Raw genomic sequence first — 19352 nt, 5'->3', positions numbered from 1 at the left:
GCAAGGTGGTAACTTTCTTTTGCCCGTAAGTTTATAACATTCTGATTGAAAATCTCAAGATAACAAAATAAATGGGTATGAAAAGTCATTAATTGACATGTGTAGCACCCTTGGTTTCAATACTGAAAATTGTCATTTTGGGTCTGACACAATGACCGGAACAATGACGTTTTTCAAACATAGGTGCCAACTTAAGTGATTATTGCATTATATCAACTAATGCTACACAATGTATCAACGTGTGTGCCTATTGATGACAGATCGAAATCACAATATCTTCCACTTGTATTGAAATGCACATGTATTATATAAAGAAATGGAAACATGAACAATGTCAGATACGACCAATATATGAGGAAATTGGTGAAAATACATGAGTTTATAGTAACTCTTATTTCAGAAGAGATCACGGGCAAATTAGAAATTGCGAAAAACATGACTGTACAAAATGTTCATAAGTCAAAAGATGTGTTCTGTGATACATTGATAAAAGCAGGGTAATGCTTTATTGAACACTTTGATGGTAGTAATAAGACAATATGTATTGTTGACAAAAACTGTTGACAAGCTGAGGGGCAGAGGCGTTTTAACATCAGTTTCAAATGGGAGATTTTTGTCATTGGTTGGAGATTAAGGAACGATATCAGAGGAATAAGATGATCAGACAACATATTTGTATTAAATGTTTTAATACAAAAAATATTTATCTGAATGAAAAGCGAGATTTTATGTAGCCTTTATTGATTTTAAGGAAGCTTTTGATTCATTGGATAGGAACCGTCTTTTGATATTACTTAAACAAATAGTTTATCAGGGAAGATATTAAAAGCATACACTATACATATACCGAATGAAAATGTAAATGTAACAGTTATATTTTACCAATTGAAGTGTTTAAATGTACAACAGGAGTAAAACAAGGATGTATCCATTGGCTGTGAAAGCGGACAAATAAACACAGTCACATCCTTACTGCATAGAAATGCTCTTTTTGCTTTTTAGATAAAATTTTACCTTAGATAATGTGTTTGGATGTTTGAAGCATTTGAAAACATTAAAAATATTTGTTGAGAAATGGAACCTATATAAAAATCGTGATAAAACTAAAATTGATTTTTATATAGAAATGTGAATCGTGGAAGTTTGTGTTGATAATAATGAATTAGTTTCTAAAAATACATTATCTTGCTCAACTCTAATGATCCAAACATCAATTGAAAGTACGAGTATAAAGGGCAAAATACCCTTTAAAAAACCTTGCAGAACAATGAATAGCATCGGACTTTTAATCTAGATAAGATAACAGCTATTCTGTTGTATGGATCTGAACTAGAATGAAAACCATTTTCCAAATAGTAAATATGTTTTTAGGTTGGGTATATCAAGACATCGGTGAATTTAAATAGATTAAAAATGAATAAAACTTTAGATTAAGAGATGTCAAAAATGGCAAGCAGCGATAAATGTAAGCTAGAGATATAAAACATATTCATGTTGTTAAATGTCTATAAAACCGAACATTACATGCTTAATAACAATTCCATATACAACCGAAGATAATTATCTCAATTGAGAACAGAATGGGTGGAGGGGGGAGCGGTGGGGGGAGCGGGGGGGGGGGGGGGGGGGGGGCGTATACAATTAGGTGGGTTTTTTGGGCAACTTGTTCGAAAAATCTGCACGTTTAGAAATTGAAATATGATTGAAGATGAACTTCATGTCATATTAACATGTTCATTATATAATTATATAAGAAAACAATATCTACCAAAGAGATATATTGGTAAGTGTACATTCAATTCATTTCGTATTTCAATGTCTGAAAACTGACCCTCAGTTTTAGTTGACCTAATGAATTTCCGTAGGAAAATTGACACTTCAACGTTTTCATGATATGTACCTCTATTACCTAATGACCAAATGTAAAATGATGTACCTTTGTATGTGGACCGATGGTCTTGAATACAATCAACAGAATGGAATTGAAGTGAAGTGAAATTATTTAACAGTCATCTCTAATAAATTAGATTCAACGTTACTTCACAGATGTGGTGGACCCAGTGTTAACACATTCTTCTCACATCCGCCATGAAAGATCCGCCACGCGCATGCCTGGTATTCTGCACTTCCGGTTTGAACTCTCTGGCACAGACGTTTTACTAAATTTGACACGGAGTGAACGAGACATAGAGAGTTACCCTGTCTATCTGACCGACGAACGTGGATCAACACTTCAAGCCGATTTGCCGCTACATGACGTAAGCAATGCTGTCTTCGATTCAAACCATCATCTGAACACAACATAAAATCGCATGTGATAAATAGAATGTGTCTTTCCATATTGAATATATCTACACGAGTCGCTAAAAATTCGAGGTTGAGATTCTATTATCATCCAACATCATTCTTCCAACTTTTTCAGTTTGTAATCTAACAAGCATCAGTAGCAGAGAGATTAGTGAATGTACTGAACAAAAACGTTGGAGATCATCATGAATATTTGGGAGATAATTGTAGTGAATAATATACATAATTTGTGAACTTGTTTTCAGCATGAAAAACTGAAAAATCCGATTATTCAGAAAAAATCTGTAGATTTAGTAAAATAAGTATACATTTATAACATAATGACAAAATGTTTTTGGTTTTGACAGAACACTGCTGTTTATCGTGATTCTCTTCAAGGATCGGCCGCCATCATTACGCGGAAGGAGGAGGATGTTTATCATCTGGTAAGAAGGTGATCACGGGCCCGGCTCACCATGCTTGTCGTATTGTCATATTAGCTGACTGAGGATCATGTGGTTTCCATTGTTGTAAATGTGTTACCCATTACGGATCAGGTTTGTCACCATCATACCAGTACTCATTGGTTAAAATCAGAGCTGTGAACGTCCAGGAATGTCTTCTATTTGTTCTTTCCTCATCCATTAACATGACACGGCAGTTCAGTTTTTATTTAGACAAAGATATGTAAAATGATATATGTATAACATATTGTCATGTTGACTTTATGCTTCTTGAGGCTGGGACGATCCATCACAACAACCAGACGTACAATATCTGGCCAAAGAAACATCACGTTTACAAGCGCCAGTCATCCACAAGCAGCAATCAGCACCAGGTGCGCAAGATTGTGTCCTTTGATCTGACAAACGACACAGTGGACCTTCAGCTTGATATTCCTTTCGATGTGGGAGGAATTCCGTCAAATGTAGAAGGCAATGCGGCAAATGTAGAAAGCAATGCGTCAAATGTACAAGGTATTCCCCCAAACGTTCCAGTCATTGTGCAAATATATATGACATTCTGTCAAATGTACAAGGCATTTCGTCGAATATACGAGGCATTCCGTCTAATGTACAAGGTGTCCATGAAACGTTCCAGTCATTGCGTCAAATATATATGAGTGAGTGAGTGAGTGAGTGAGTTGGGTTTAACGCCGCTTTTAACAGTATTCCAGTTATATCACGGCATATCATCTTAATGTGGGAGGAAAGCCCGAAGTGATGCAGGTCTAAGACGTTTACCACTCGGTGAAACCCACGAGCACGGGTATGGTGCTGACAAACCTAGAAACATAATCGGAGCGAACCGGGATTCGAGCTCACAATCATAGGTTTCTGGCGTGCCCAAGGGACGCAACTCTGCACAGCGAATCGCGGCGCCTTAGACGACTGGGCCACCCGTGCCCCCTCAAATATATATGACATTCTGTCAAATGTTCAAGGCATTTCGTCGAATATACGAGGCATTCCGTCTAATGTACAAGGTGTCCATGAAACGTTCCAGTCATTGTGCAAATATATATGACATTCTGTCAAATGTTCAAGGCATTTCGTCGAATATACGAGGCATTCCGTCTAATGTAAAAGGTGTCCATCAAACGTTCCAGTCATTGCGTCAAATATATATGACATTCTGTCAAATGTTCAAGGCATTTCGTCGAATATACGAGGCATTCCTTCAAATGTAGAAGGCAATGCGTTAAATGTACAAAGTATTTCATCGAACGCTCAAGGCATTGCGTCAAATATACAATGCACTCCGTTACATTTACTAGGCATTACATCAAACGTTCGAAACATTGGGTCAAATGAACAAGGAATTTCGTCAAATTCTGGTCATACGACAAGTAATTTCATTGTCACTGATGAATATGTAGTGAAACCTACCCAAGTGCCCCATACTTGCGGGAGTGCTGCTGACTGGCGAAATATATATAATCCCACATTCCCTCAGATATTCTTTGTCACATGTGAATATTTACAATATGTTTCAGGCATTGCAAACACGGATGCTCACTACATCATCGAGCTGGCTCTATTCCCGGATTTCAGTGACTATACTTTGTAAGTTCTACATGTGTGTTCAAAGACGTTAAACGTTTAGCTCGTGTATGTGTGTGCATGTGCGTGTGTCCCCTTAATGCACAGAAACAGGCAGGACAACAAAACATGTAATCGCTTGAATTCTTTGGTATGGCATGACCGGGGATCGGACCACCGACCTTCCGCTCCCCGGACAGACTCTCTATCCCCTAAACCACAGAAGCTGTTGCTATGAACACGAACACATGGTCAAGGTGCGACTAACTTACAGATTCCGGACAACAGTACAAGATAACCTATGCTATGCAGACATGATAATTTTGTTTCAAGATATTCTACCATTTGTCCATTATTGCAGCTTTCTTGCTATCGCCGAGGGCAACACGACCGCCACCATCTCCAACATGAGATTGTACTATGCCTTCGTGGAGGAAATGGTAAAACAGTTTTGTCATAATATCACGTCTACGTGCTATACGACATCAATGTGTCACAATATACTTAATTGAAGTGTCACATTAGTTTCCATAACGTCCATGCATCAGTATTTAAATGTGTAATTCAATTCAGTATTTTCCAGTACATTAAAAAGTACAACATAGTACTACACATTAATAGCAAGCTTTATTAAAAGTTAAGTTAGACATGTGGAGGACATTTCAAATATCAAATCATTGACAAAAATGATATCCGATTCAATTCCCTTTTTTGACTATTGCCATTTGTTCCCGTATTTTTCAATGTGACTTGCCTTTGCGTGTGTTTGCGAAATTAAAGGTTGGGCAAGATACGCTCACCTTTTCGCGAACACCTGCTATCATTTCTTTTTAAAACTGATTCAGAAACACAGGCTGATGATGTAGTCGTAGGTGTAAAATCTTATGAATATGGAATGGGTTTTATCGCTTCTATTTACTCACTCTTTATCTCTTAGTCTCTAACTTAAATTACATGGCTTGATATTACAGATGCAGATTCGATATGACACAGTGAACAGACAGGACCCTTCGATCTCTATCACTGTCTGGATAAAGTACATCAACATTGCAACAGTAAGCAAGGGAACACTTATATCTCTACCACTGTCTGGACGGGGACAGTTGGGTAAACTAGTGGTTAAAGCGTTCGCTCGTCGCGCCGATGACCCGGGTTTGACTCCCCACATAAGTAAAATGTGTAAAGCCCATAACTGGTGTTCGCCACCGTGATGTTGCTGGAATATTACTAAAAGCGGCGTAAACCCATTGTAGCTAACTCATTGTCTGAACGAGGTACATCAACATCACCATAGTAAGCAAGCAAACCCTTCTTTTTCTATCACTGTCTGGATAAAGTATATTAACATTGCCACAGTAAGCAAGGGAACCCTTTTATCTCTTTTACTGTCTTGATAAAGTATATCAACATTGCCACAGTAAGCAAGGGAACACTTCAATCTCTATCACTGTCTGGATAAAGTATATTAACATTGCCACAGTGAGCAAGCGAACCCTTCAATCTCTATCACTGTCTGGATAAAGTATATTAACATTGTCACAGTGAGCAAGGGAACCCTTCAATCTCTATCACTGTCTGGATAAAGTATATTAACATTGCCACAGTGAGCAAGGGAACCCTTCAATCTCTATCAAGTCTGGATAAAGTATATTAACATTGCCACAGTAAGCAAGGGAACCCTTTTATCTCTATCACTGTCAGGATAAAGTATATTAACATTGCCACAGTGAGCAAGGGAACACTTCAATCTCTATCACTGTCTGGATAAAGTATATCAACATTGCCACAGTAAGCAAGGGAGCCCTTCAATCTCAATGAAGTCTTGATAACGTATATCACTACTGCCACAGTGAGCAAGGGAACTCTCTGTCTGGCTTAGCATGTGCGTATGATCATACCCATGTTCTACAGCTGCTGTTTGTATGAACATTAACGCGTTCGAAGTTACTTGATCATGTACGTTTTCTATGTTTACTGACTTCATCATAAACGTGTATGTATACTATGCGTGTGTTTCACAGTAACTGTGTTTGTCAAGGACGTGTTCAACCGTTTGTGTCTGTATCAAGTACATGTTCGACCGTAACGGTGTTTAAAATGCACGTGTTCTGCAGTTACTGTGTACATGGTGTACGTGTTGTGCAGTTACTGTGTTCATGGTGTATGTGTTCTGCAGTTACTGTGTTCATGGTGTACGTGTTCCAAAGTTAATGTGTTCATGGTGTACGTGTTCCACAGTTACTGTGTACATGGTGTACGTGTTCTGCAGTTAATGTGTTCATGCTGTACGTGTTCCACAGTTACTGTGTACATGGTGTACGTGTTCCAAAGTAACTGTGTTCATGGTGTACGTGTTCCACAGTTACTGTGTTCATGGTGTACGTGTTCTGCAGTTACTGTGTTCTGCAGTTACTGTGTTCATGCTGTACGTGTTCCACAGTTACTGTGTACATGGTGTACGTGTTCCATAGTTACTGTGTTCATGGTGTACGTGTTCCACAGTTACTGTGTCCATGGTGTACGTGTTCCACAGTTACTTTGTTCATGGTGTATGTGTTCTGCAGTTACTGTGTTCATGGTGTACGTGTTCCACAGTTACTGTCTACATGGTGTACGTGTTCCACAGTTACTGTGTTCATGCTGTACGTGTTCCACAGTTACTGCCTACATGGTGTACGTGTTCCACAGTTACTGTGTTCATGGCGACGTGTTCCACAGTTACTGTGTTCATGGTGTACGTGTTCCACAGTTACTGTGTACATGGTGTACGTGTTCCACAGTGACTGTGTACATGGTGTACGTGTTCCACAGTTACTGTGTACATGGTGTACGTGTTCCACAGTTACTGTGTTCATGGTGTACTTGTTCCACAGTTACTGTGTTCATGGTGTACGTGTTCCACAGTTACTGTGTTCATGGTGTACTTGTTCCACAGTTACTGTGTTCATGGTGTACGTGTTCCACAGTTACTGTGTTCATGGTGTACTTGTTCCACAGTTACTGTGTTCATGGTGTACGTGTTCCACAGTTACTGTGTCCATGGTGTACGTGTTCCACAGTTACTGTGCTCATGGTGTACGTGTTCTGCAATTACTGTGTTCATGGTGTACGTGTTCCACAGCTACTGTGTTCATGGTGTACGTGTTCCACAGTTACTGTGCTCATGGTGTACGTGTTCTACAGTTACTGTGTCCATGGTGTACGTGTTCCACAGTTACTGTGCTCATGGTTCACGTGTTCCACAGTTACTGTGTCCATGGTGTACGTGTTCCACAGTTACTGTGTTCATGGTGTACGTGTTCTGCAATTACTGTCCGATAAACAGGACCAATAATCTTGCCACCAGGTAAGATTAGCTTCTTTTTTTACTATGGCAGATATCAAGTGTCGTGTGAAGAAATAAACCGTACTTCTTTATTATCATAAACACGTTATACATACATTGTATGTATCATAAATTCGCTCTACATATATAGATATATTGTATGTATCATAAACACACTCCACATTTTTTTTTCTCTCTCTCTCTCTCTCGCTCTCTCTCTCTCTATATATATATGTATACGTTGTATCCGTGGTAAACTACTACTACTACTACCGTTACTACAACGACTACCATTACTACTACTACTACTACTACTACCATTACTACTACTACTACTACTACTACTACTACTACTACTACCACTACTGCTACCACCACTACTATTACCACTGCTACTACCACTACTACTACTACCATTACTACTACTACCACTACTACTACTACTACTACTATTACTACTACTACTACCACTCTACCACTACTGCTACCACTACTACTACTACCACTACTACTACTACTATCACTACTACTACTACTACCACTACTACTACTACTACTACCACTACTACTACTACTACCACTACTACTACTACTATCACTACTACTATTATAACTACTACTACTACCACTACTACTACTACCACTACTACTACTACTACTACTACCACTACTACTACTACTACTACTACCACTACTACTACTACTACCACTACTACTACTACTACCACTACTACTACTACTACTACTACCACTACTTCTACTACTATCACTACTACTATTACCACTACTACTACTACCACTACTACTACTACTACTACTACTACTACTATTACCACTACTACTACTACCACTACTACTACTTCAACTACTACTACTACTACTACTACTACTACTACTACCTGAGTGTGGTTTTATTGTGACAACACTTCTTCAAGAAGGTTAGGTAACAATTTGTTCTTTCGTTTCTCAAGTCCGCCTCTGGGTCTCCTTGGACTGAGACCACAAAGAACGGAAGCGTTGTACCCATTATACCGGCTCTCACAATTCATGCACAATTCCTCTTTGATAACGCCCCAAAGTCAGCCGACGCCTATATGATCTTCACGAGGTAAGCTACATGCGTTGTATATGTGTGTAATACACGTGGTGGGTGTGACTATTAGTCCATGCGGCTTCAAGCAATGGTACGCCATTGTTGAACATGTATCCATCTGAGGGTATGAGCCAAGATCGGTCTTTTGGTCTACTTCCTAAATATCATGTGTCCTTTCAATGTTTAGGTCACGTGATTGACGAGCATCAGAACTTGCGTTTAATATTGAGAGATCAAGGATAATAAACTGCCGGCTAATCTGCGATTCAAACGCGCGATCTTGGATTCCCCTGGGACATCCATGCCCCCGAGAGAGGACATGTAATTCAAGTTTGTCGAAGTAGTTTTCCACAACTAAAATTTCATATTGCAGAAGACGATGACGTGGTTGTGTATGTTCAAATGTTCCTCATCATTGATTTAACATTTCTTGTTGCAGGTATGACTTGACAGTAAGTGGAATTTCCCCAATAGGTGAGTCAGTTGGATTCAAGAGCTCGGATTTCGTGCATATTTCTTTCTTTTTTTCTTCTTCTCCGTCATCTTCATCATTTTCTTCTGCTGTTGTGGTAATATATTGAGGAATCGCAAGTGGTGAGACCAGAGTATTGTATTCCGATCTGAACTGTATCCTGAACTGTAACTGATGCTGTCTGTGATAGAATCTAAATACTGTGTTTGAGGTGTCTCCTGTGACGAGATTATAATTGTAATACTTATGGGTATCCCACGTAGGGAGATATCAATATCGCAAACCCTGTGGGGATACTCAACGTATCGCGTCAGATGCATTCTACAAATTATGTTCTCGGTGTACACCATAGTGCTAGACGGTGTTTTATGTTTGTTGTTTCTGTTGCAGGTTATGCCACTTTTGATACTCTGTGCACAGATATCCCTGTAAGTATTGCCAAAATCATCACTGGTGGTTCAGTTGGGATACTTGCTGCTCATGAACTTGGACACATGTAAGTGTTTCTACTCTTATAGGAATATTTCCCCTACTGTTTGGGAAGTTTTCTTAGTAGGGCGAGTAATATGACCTTTATTATTCTTTCGGGGATAAAAAATACTGTCGGCCTAGCATTGGTATTCAATAGTGAAATATAATCTAACGTCTAACACTTATATATACTTATGTCAGAACGACAATTCTTAACAATAGCATATATTTTGACTTTATTGGTTCTTTATGTTTTAGCTTGGGTTTACGACATGACTCCGACATTGGCTGCAACAACACTGACAGCTTTGTAATGTCAGCTATATTACGACTCCCCTCTCCACTGAATCCGTCTAATCCCTGGACCTTCTCGTCATGTTCTGTGGAGACATTGAAGGCTACTCTATCTACTTCTCAGTGAGTAAACTCTTATCGGTTATTGACGAATTTGAAGGCGGAATGTTTTAACCTTGCTCGGTATGATATAGAGAGGGGGTTTGGGGGTGGGGGATTCGGGGTAGGGGATTGGGGGTGGAGAGAGGGGGTTTATGAGGATGGATAATAATGTTCGTCCATGATGGGTGAAATTTGGAAATGTACACTTGTCAGGCATAAACAAAGTGAAAGCTTTACTGAGGCTCTGCATAACCTTGACAAAACACCTTTATGGAAGAGGCGTTCTTTGATGGCGTTCTTCGACATCTTCGTGGAAAGAGCATGCTCAAAGTTGTGAAATATAAACACCAAAGGCTGAAGCTCAACTCATTAGATAAATTGACTTTTGGAAAGTTGAAGTCATCCCTATTGGCATACAGTCTTGGGAAGAGAGATTTATTTGTCACTTTGAATCTTTATGCATAGATCTAAATAGGGAACAGGTTTTCTCTAGTCTACTATATATCTAGTTCAGGTGGGTAAAATAGTGGAGGAAAATTGGCTACTTGATCGATATTGAACAATGACAGATCATCGATATACCTTGAAGCTAAAGTTCTTTGCCATATTCACTTGTTTTGACATCAAGTAAGGATAATAATTTATGGATGAACAACTTCTTTATTACAATAAAGAGCGACGTTTCGGTGTAGGTACTAACACCGTTGTCAAGCAGGTGATGGTGTTAGACGGTGTTAGAACCTACACAGAAACGTCGCTCTTAATTGCAATAAAGAAGTTGTTCATCCATAAATTATTATCCTTACTTAGTACTCCAACTTCTAAATGGCTATTTAAGAAGTTGTTTTGACATTGTTTTAACAAATGTGTTTCATTCCGTTTTCCCTCCAGAAGCGCCTGTGCTCTCAACACCTCTATATCCGGTTCTATTCTTTCTACGGATGGACGACGTGCAGGTCAAGCGATTAATAGCGATCAGCAGTGCGTAGCACAACGGGGACCTCAGTCGATGTTTTGCAGGGTAGGTAAACAGCAAACAGGTGTCACAGCAAACATCGATCACTTTATAATCACTATTGGATTTATACAAATGGTGTGAAAATAATACGTCATGAACTATTTCCCAAAGAGGATAAATTATTTATTACCTTAACTGGCTTACCTTGAACATTTTGGTATTTTTTTTTCTTTTAGCTATCTAAGTTATAACAGATGGGTGGAATAAAACACCATGGAGAACTAATAATGGTATATGGATTATTTGATATTTTTAGACTATTTTAGTTACTTCCTGGATAATAAACTACGTTGTTTCGGACTTCAGTTCTTGATGCCGATAGAATGCATTTGTGTACATAAATGCTCCTTTCTTTACGTGTTAGTTTACATAACCATGCCTTGATGGTTGTTTTTTCTCTACAATTCCAGGATGTCGCATCATATGAAAATGGAAACAATTTTGAGTCGATGTGTCGGGTTCAGTTCTGTCTTGGAACCGGAAACATGTGCTACAGGTCGATTCCCCTTGATCACACATCATGTGGCGATAAAAAGGTGAAAACTGTTATTGGTTTTAATCAACTATTCAGCTCGATATCAAGGGATAAAGTTTATAAATCTGGAACGATACTTTGATGGTGATAGTGTTTACATTCATTTTGATGTTGATAAGAGAATATCAAAATTGTGAAAGGAGCGTTGTGCTCTTTGATTCTTGTGTTTTTGGGGCGGGATGTTTCACCTACGTTGGATTGTCCACAGTTGCCATCAATTTTATAAACTAAACCACTAGGCTGTTCAGGTTGGGTTGAGTTTCTGCCGTTGGCTCTTAGTAGGGTACTGAGGGAAGGTGGACCTGGTGAAGCAGGTGTCAATATTGGATTGCTGTTTGAGGAGGCGGCTGGTGATGTGTGAAGCTCTTCCTATCAATGGGAGGGTGATGCGGAAAGGCGCTGATTCGGGTTCAGGGGTCGCAGAACGGAGTGTGGGATAGACTACAGTGGAGATTTGGTTGTAAATTGTTTAGGTGGATAAAGTTTTGACGGAGGTGTTCGATCTCAGGTTTGGGGTCAGCAGAAGAATGGTCGATGGCTCATTCACTGAGGAGAGAGATGATGCCAATCTTAGTTCTAAGGGGATGGGTTGGAGTTGAAGTGGATATATTGGTCGGTGTGGGTGGGGTTCCGGTAGACACTGGTTTGGGTTCTGTTTGTATGGTTCTGGAGACAAGGACATCCAGGAAGAGTAGTTGGTTGTTCTTCTCTATTTCGATGGTGAACTCTACACGGGGATGTTGTTGGTTTCGATGTTGTAGTAGCAAGTTTGGGTCTTGGACTTGTTTTAGGATGACAAAGGGGAGCGGGGGGGGGGGGGGGGGTTCTGGTGAGGTGTTGGGCGTTGTTGTGTCTCGCGAACACACAAATAGGAGGGCTTTAGGAGGGATCTTGTGGATTTTGATGGTGGCTCTGGCATAGGGTAGATAGGGGTGATTGACGGAGAGTTGAAGGTGAAGTACTTAGTTGTTTTTTAGTGGTTTGAGAAGGGTTTTATGTTGGCGAAGGATTCTGGCAGGTTGGTCTTTCTTGAACTTTACAGTATTAAAGAAGTTGTGTCCACTTTGTCATCCGTCAACTCCAAAGTAATGCCTATAAAACAATTCTGCAGTTAAAATGCGGACAGGGACTTCTGACAGTCTTTCTTCAAGCCCACTGGTAACGGCACTCTGTTTTACTGCAGCTATTATCAGCTCGGCATTTTTCTGATGCAACCTAACGTTATGGTTGACACGACACAAGAGGTTGACTGTTTAAACTTTAAACGTTCTTTTGCAGTGGTGTGAACGTGGGACGTGTGTCTCCAATGCTGCAGCTCCAGCAAAATCAGGTAAAAACTCGATTATGTCATAGACAAGATACATTATCAGTGCACTGTGATAAACATGCATGATGTGAAGGTGCCACTTTCCTTATGTACTTGATTGTATCATGTATGCACTGGAAATTACACCTTGAAATTAACTTTAAAATAAAAGCGTTCATTTGTCACACATGTCAATACCAGCTAATCTGACCTTACACTTGCATGATTTTTATATGATATGCGGAAATCTGAGAAAAAGCGGCCATCTGTCTCAACAATAGCTATATTGTGTTCACTTTACAAAATCGGTACAACATATAGTTTACTTATCTAAAGATTTTCTTATGTCTTTATTGCTTTATCACTGAAGCTTAGCTATCTTGTTATCGTACGAACAAATTTGTAACATAGCAAATGGACTAAAATGTCCGCAACACAATATCATGACGAGAGTTTAATATGCACGTGAATTATTTGTTTGGATATCGGGGATTAGTTAATTACTTTAATACGTTTTTTAACTTATACGTTCTTTTATACTTAAACTAGTTTGGGGAATCCAAGTCTAGTAAAAGCGCCATTGAAATGATATCACAGTCAAGTGAGCCGCTTCCACCTATACAATAGTAGTGTGGAACTGACAATGTGCTTTTTCCACATTTATTAAACAGATGCATATTGCCAAAAATAATCTAAATATTTTTATGTTGGTGGGAGTATCCCTATCCTTACGCGTATTCTGATTGGCTTGCGCCGTTTCGATGAGTCTTCTTGTTGGTGAAGGAAAGATGACAGCAGCGACGAATATGAAATAAGTCCCACAGAAACGTTCCGAATATATCCGTTGTCTCTACTCCCATACGCCTTGCATTGTAATAATACCTCTTGTCGTCTTTAAGGTCGATAACGGCTATTTCCTCCTCTATTGTTTCACCTAGACATCAAAGACAGGTACTTAGTTTGGAACTACCCGCAGTTATGCGGAAATGCAGCTCCTTCAATATGAAATGTTGAAAGGACGCCATTTATTATCATTGGAAATCTTATCGCCAGAATGTAAAAACATTGATGATAAATTTTCACCATACCTAAATCATAAAAGGTCACTATCTAGGCTGTCACTACATCAGGATGCTGGTGAGATTTAGATATTATCTTTTGGCACCTTGATTTATTATTGCATGTAAACGAGACCCAAATCAGCATTAAAACTAGCTATGTCCCTAATGAAAACCGGGGTTAGAATTGGTCTTCAGAAACACATACTTGTCCTAAGAGCCGACAAGCGGGATCGGGTGGTCAGGATCGCTGATTTGCTAGATACATGTCATCGCTCACGCTCATGATGTCAGACACTGGAATGTCTGCCCAGGCACGATTATTTACTCAGCTGGAATATTGCATAATGCGGCGTTAAACAACAAACAAACCATTATAACTATGTGCTTGCTCTCCCCTGCTGTATTATGCCTACACGTTTGTTTCCACAGCCAAGTGTCCTCAAGGGGATCTTCCAGCTGGTTGTCAAGCGTCTAAATGCGCGACCTACACACCAGTCCAGCTGCTGTTTTGTTGTGCCACGTGCGCTGAACAGATTCCTCAGAAAACGACCACAGTGAGATTCGTCGTCTTCCAAACCTTGCCCAGCGTCCAATTATTCGGATAGACAAACCAATGAACTGGATGACATATTTCAGTCTACTTGTCGACTGTATTTAGATATTAATCAAGGAAGTTTTGAAATTCTGCAATGTGTGACACATTTACGTATCAACACATTTAACTGTATTTGCAATATTATTAGGTGTTACTATATCTGTATTGTTCTCAGTGGTGTAGATAAGGGCATGACTTTAACTTACCCATAGTTGTACAACTATCCTTCTGAACTGTATATGTGTCGTTAAATACAGGCTCCTCACACTTCATATAATTTGTAAATGTCAGATGCAAATGTTTCTGTGACGTACACAACCACTGTGTTAAAGGATTAATAATATGTTATCCCTGTTGTGATGAGTCTTTTGTCGGTACAAAATGATGCCAGAGTTACCGTGGTCAGTGTTGAATTTCTTAACCTTCGAATTCATGAGTGGGTCATCAAACAATAATCACTTATCCTGTTTATTGGCTTCATGCCCCCTATTGGCTTCCAGCTATGTGTTTCTGTCCATCGTGTTGTGACAGCATCATCCCTTTGTTGTCACACCTACCAATGTTATCCCACTCATGTATGCTGTTGTTGTTACTGTTAATCCTCCACCTAATATACATATTCTGCACTATGTCCCTCACTACTCACTACTTCTCAACCCTTCCAACCCTATCCACATCTTCAATGCAATAACACAATTTATCATCAAAGGAGACCTCCTAGACAGAATTTCGAATCTCCCAAACAAAACTATCTAAAATTACTTTGCTCTAGTTAACAATATCCCTTAACTTTCGGATCGCGAGTCGTCCTCTCCGACGTCCGCGCCTAAAACCCAGTTATCCACACACTAAACAAAGAAACCCGTTTAGCCAGCCAGCGCCTACCACAAGCCCACACCGCTCGCCACCTAACCAAGTCATAACCCCCCAACCCAACCTACACTCAGTAAGATAAAGTAATCGCCCCACGTCTCTTAATGTAAATAACACCCCTAGTAATAATACTCTCTAGTACCTTCTCTAGGATAGCATAGGTTACTCCCCGGTTAGTTTCAGTTTTTTGGGTATGGTGATTTTTATATTTAACCTATTTATCATTACTTCCCCACCTATCCCGTCCGCGAAATGCAATAAATGCGAAGCGGACGTAAAATATTTAAATCAGCAGCAGCCCTCATTCAGACTTGCGTGACAACGGTATAAGGATCTATACCGAAACGTCGCTTTTCACAGTATTAAAGAAGTTGTTATCCATAAAATTGTGTCAATCTTGTAGTAGATATACCCTGATCGTGTATGACGAATGTGACTTGGAGGTAGATGGATATGAAGTATTTCACATTCAGGTAGTAGATATACTCAGATCGGTGGGGTGTATTTTAAATTGGTATGGTAGATATACCCTGATCGGTATGATATACTTGACGTGAAGGTAGCAGATATACCCTGATCGGTATGAAATATTTGACTCGGAGGTAGAAGATATACCCTGATCGATATGAAGTATTTCATTTGGCGATAGCAGACGCACCCTGACAGGTATGAAGTATTTCACTCGGAGGTAGAAGATATACCCTGATCGATATGAAGTATTTCACTCGGAGGTAGAAGATATACCCTGATCGATATGAAGTATTTCATTTGGCGATAGCAGACGCACCCTGACAGGTATGAAGTATTTCACTCGGAGGTAGAAGATATACCCTGATCGATATGAAGTATTTCATTTGGCGATAGCAGACGCACCCTGACAGGTATGAAGTATTTCACTCGGAGGTAGAAGATATACCCTGATCGATATGAAGTATTTCATTTGGCGATAGCAGACGCACCCTGACAGGTATGAAGTATTTCACTCGGAGGTAGAAGATATACCCTGATCGATATGAAGTATTTCATTTGGCGATAGCAGACGCACCCTGACAGGTATGAAGTATTTCACTCGGAGGTAGAAGATATACCCTGATCGATATGAAGTATTTCATTTGGCGATAGCAGACGCACCCTGACAGGTATGAAGTATTTCACTCGGAGATAGAAGACATACTCTGATCGCTATGAAGGATGGGTATGGAGTATTTTCTCTTGGAGGTAGTAGATGTACCCTGATCGTTATGATGTGTCTCACTTGAAGGCAGCAGACGTACACTGACCGGTATGAAGTATTTCACTCGGAGATAGAAGACATACTCTGATCGCTATGACGGATGGGTATGGAGTGTTTCCTCTTGGAGGTAGTAGATGTACCCTGATCGTTATGATGTGTCTCACTTGAAGGCAGCAGACGTACACTGACCGGTATGAAGTATTTCACTCGGAGATAGAAGACATACTCTGATCGCTATGACGGATGGGTATGGAGTGTTTCCTCTTGGAGGTAGTAGATGTACCCTGATCGTTATGATGTGTCTCACCTGAAGGCAGCGGACGTACACTGACCGGTATGGTGTATCTGACTTGGAGGTATTAGATGTATTCTGATTGGTATGATGTATCTGACTTGGAGGTAGAAGATATACTCTGGTCAGTAACTGAAATAATTCCCCCAAAATGTTCTAGCAACGATTTATTGATTATGTAACAAATCACTGTGAACAATGTTGCTTTTTCATTTATTCCATCTTTTATATCTTACATCATGTGTTTGACAACAATGGATTACCCCACTTACATACTGAATTTGATAAACAATGCAAACAGTAAACGAGCGCAGTAGCCTGTTCAGAATGGAACAAGGTCAAGCCACTTTTCACTTGTAATGGAGCGGGACGTAGACACCGTCTCCCCCTCATTATGGCAGTAAACGTACTGACAAATGTCACTCAAATAAATTAAAATAAAATTCAATAAAACTCAAACTGTGAACTTACAATATATCGGAAATTGAAGAACAAGAACAAGTAGACCAAATATGACAGGCCGTAAACAATTGTTTAATAAAAGCAGAACGTATGTACATTATATTCAATTACCCATAGATTTCCTAGAAACCTCTTACAGCTACCGTTATTACGTTATCCAATACTTAAAAAGTGTAGGCCTACATGACAACTTCAGAAGCTTATATGTCAGGCTGTGTACATATCTTTCGATTCAGAGATAAAAATTCCAATTTTTAGCGTTTTTATTTTGAAACATTAACAGAAAAGGTTATAGAGTTGAATGTTGCAGAAGGAATGTATTTAGAACTTATGAAAGTTAAACAGAATATATTTCTACAATAATATGAATAGTGGATGGGGATTTATAAACAAGATATCAATATAAATATCTCACCCCTATATACATTACATCATACATTGTACGGAGCAGTTTCATATACATACTTATCAAAATAGAAGCGGTATTCAAACAAGTGCCATAGAGATAAATATATGAATTTATGAACATTATAATTGGAATATATAATTATACAGCAATCTACATAACAACGACATCTAATAACCGTAAACTGAAGACAAAGGAACAGTTAATGTAAAACATCTTCATAATGGCGTCCGTATTAACAATATCCTGAGTCATCTAAAACTCTATCATATCTAAGTCCTATCAAATCAGTGCACCCCAAGCATATACTGTCGCCAACCGATTGGCGACAATGTGTGCCGTGAACGTTGGCATATAATGTCGCCGGCAGCAATATGTGCCCGGTGACAATAGATGCTGTAACAGGGTGTATACTTTCTTTAGCTCGTAAGTTTAATTCATCCGATCAACGTATTACGTAGTTTATACAATGTGTCGTATCAGTTATTTGACAAGATAATGCATAATCAACTGTTATTTCATCTTCAGACTTCGTGATAGTTGATATTATCTCACACCCCAAGGCATTTACTGTGTTGGAAGCTGTTAACCATGCTAATCAGTTCGGCCACTGAGTCAAGACAAAACCGTAAGCAAAGCGAGATAGCAAGAATCAAAGGTAATGGCGCCGGAAGTCATGTGCCATCACGTATGTTTCGTTGGTTGGCTGTAAATACAATCAGGACAAAATGGAGATTTATACCAGTGTCTGCTTTCACATTTTAAATAGGGCAACACAATGTAGCAGAATCAGTCACCACCCAATCATATCCCTTTCCAGCAGAATAATAACGTATGCTCCTTGTGCTGATACGGTACAACATATTCACCTCATCTAATTCCGCTGAGGATGTTGTTAACTCTGATGTTGTTGGGAATTTCAACGTCGGCTGATTCACTCGCCTTCATGGACGAGTCAAACCTCGGTGTTTCTGGTAGATGGTATTTTTTTGTGCATGTTTAGCATATATAAACAAACTACCGGGCAAAAGAACTGATCACTTGTAAATTAAGGTTTTTCTGAATTAAATAAAAGTGCAATAAATTAGAACGTTAGCAGAAAACATTCACCAAAACACACCCTGTGCACACAAGACCTTTTGCAGGATTCAGTGAATTTCGTGCAGTCATAAAATATGGGCAGAAATGTCCGTGCATGATTGTTGCATAAACACCGGTGTGGAGCAGAGCAAGGATGCAGCATAAAAAAGAACATCTGCAAAATGCCAAGACTCACACAAGAGGAACGTGACAGAGCTATCAATATGGCCTATATGGGGCCTCTCAACGACAGATTGCAAGAACCTTTATCATCCGTCAAACCAGTGTTAGCACCTTGGTGGGCCGTTATCTGCGGACTTTTCATCATCCGTGGGAATCTTATTTGGGAAAGATACAGGGATGAAGTGTTGCGACCTGTTGTAGTGCCATTCGTGTGTGGACAGT

At 39.4% G+C, this 19352-nt stretch overlaps 1 protein-coding gene across 1 annotated transcript; it reads left to right on the top strand.

Annotated features, from left to right (window-relative positions):
* The first annotated feature begins 2063 nt into the window (after window positions 1–2063).
* On the top strand, window positions 2064–15827 carry LOC124143218 (A disintegrin and metalloproteinase with thrombospondin motifs adt-1-like). The gene is made up of 14 exons (XM_046512101.2): window positions 2064–2258; window positions 2655–2732; window positions 3026–3263; window positions 4283–4352; window positions 4690–4768; window positions 5300–5383; window positions 8625–8761; window positions 9186–9220; window positions 9609–9714; window positions 9948–10106; window positions 10977–11106; window positions 11514–11639; window positions 12917–12968; window positions 14435–15827. The coding sequence occupies exons 1-14, from the start codon at window positions 2109–2111 to the stop codon at window positions 14608–14610; spliced, it is 1620 nt and encodes a 539-aa protein (XP_046368057.2). The 5' UTR covers window positions 2064–2108; the 3' UTR covers window positions 14611–15827.
* The last annotated feature ends 3525 nt before the right edge of the window (window positions 15828–19352 follow it).

The sequence above is a fragment of the Haliotis rufescens genome, unplaced genomic scaffold, assembly GCF_023055435.1.
Source record: "Haliotis rufescens isolate VD_foot unplaced genomic scaffold, xgHalRufe1.0.p SCAF_6, whole genome shotgun sequence".
NCBI lineage: Eukaryota > Metazoa > Mollusca > Gastropoda > Lepetellida > Haliotidae > Haliotis > Haliotis rufescens.
This window is presented reverse-complemented; position numbering and strand designations above follow the sequence as displayed.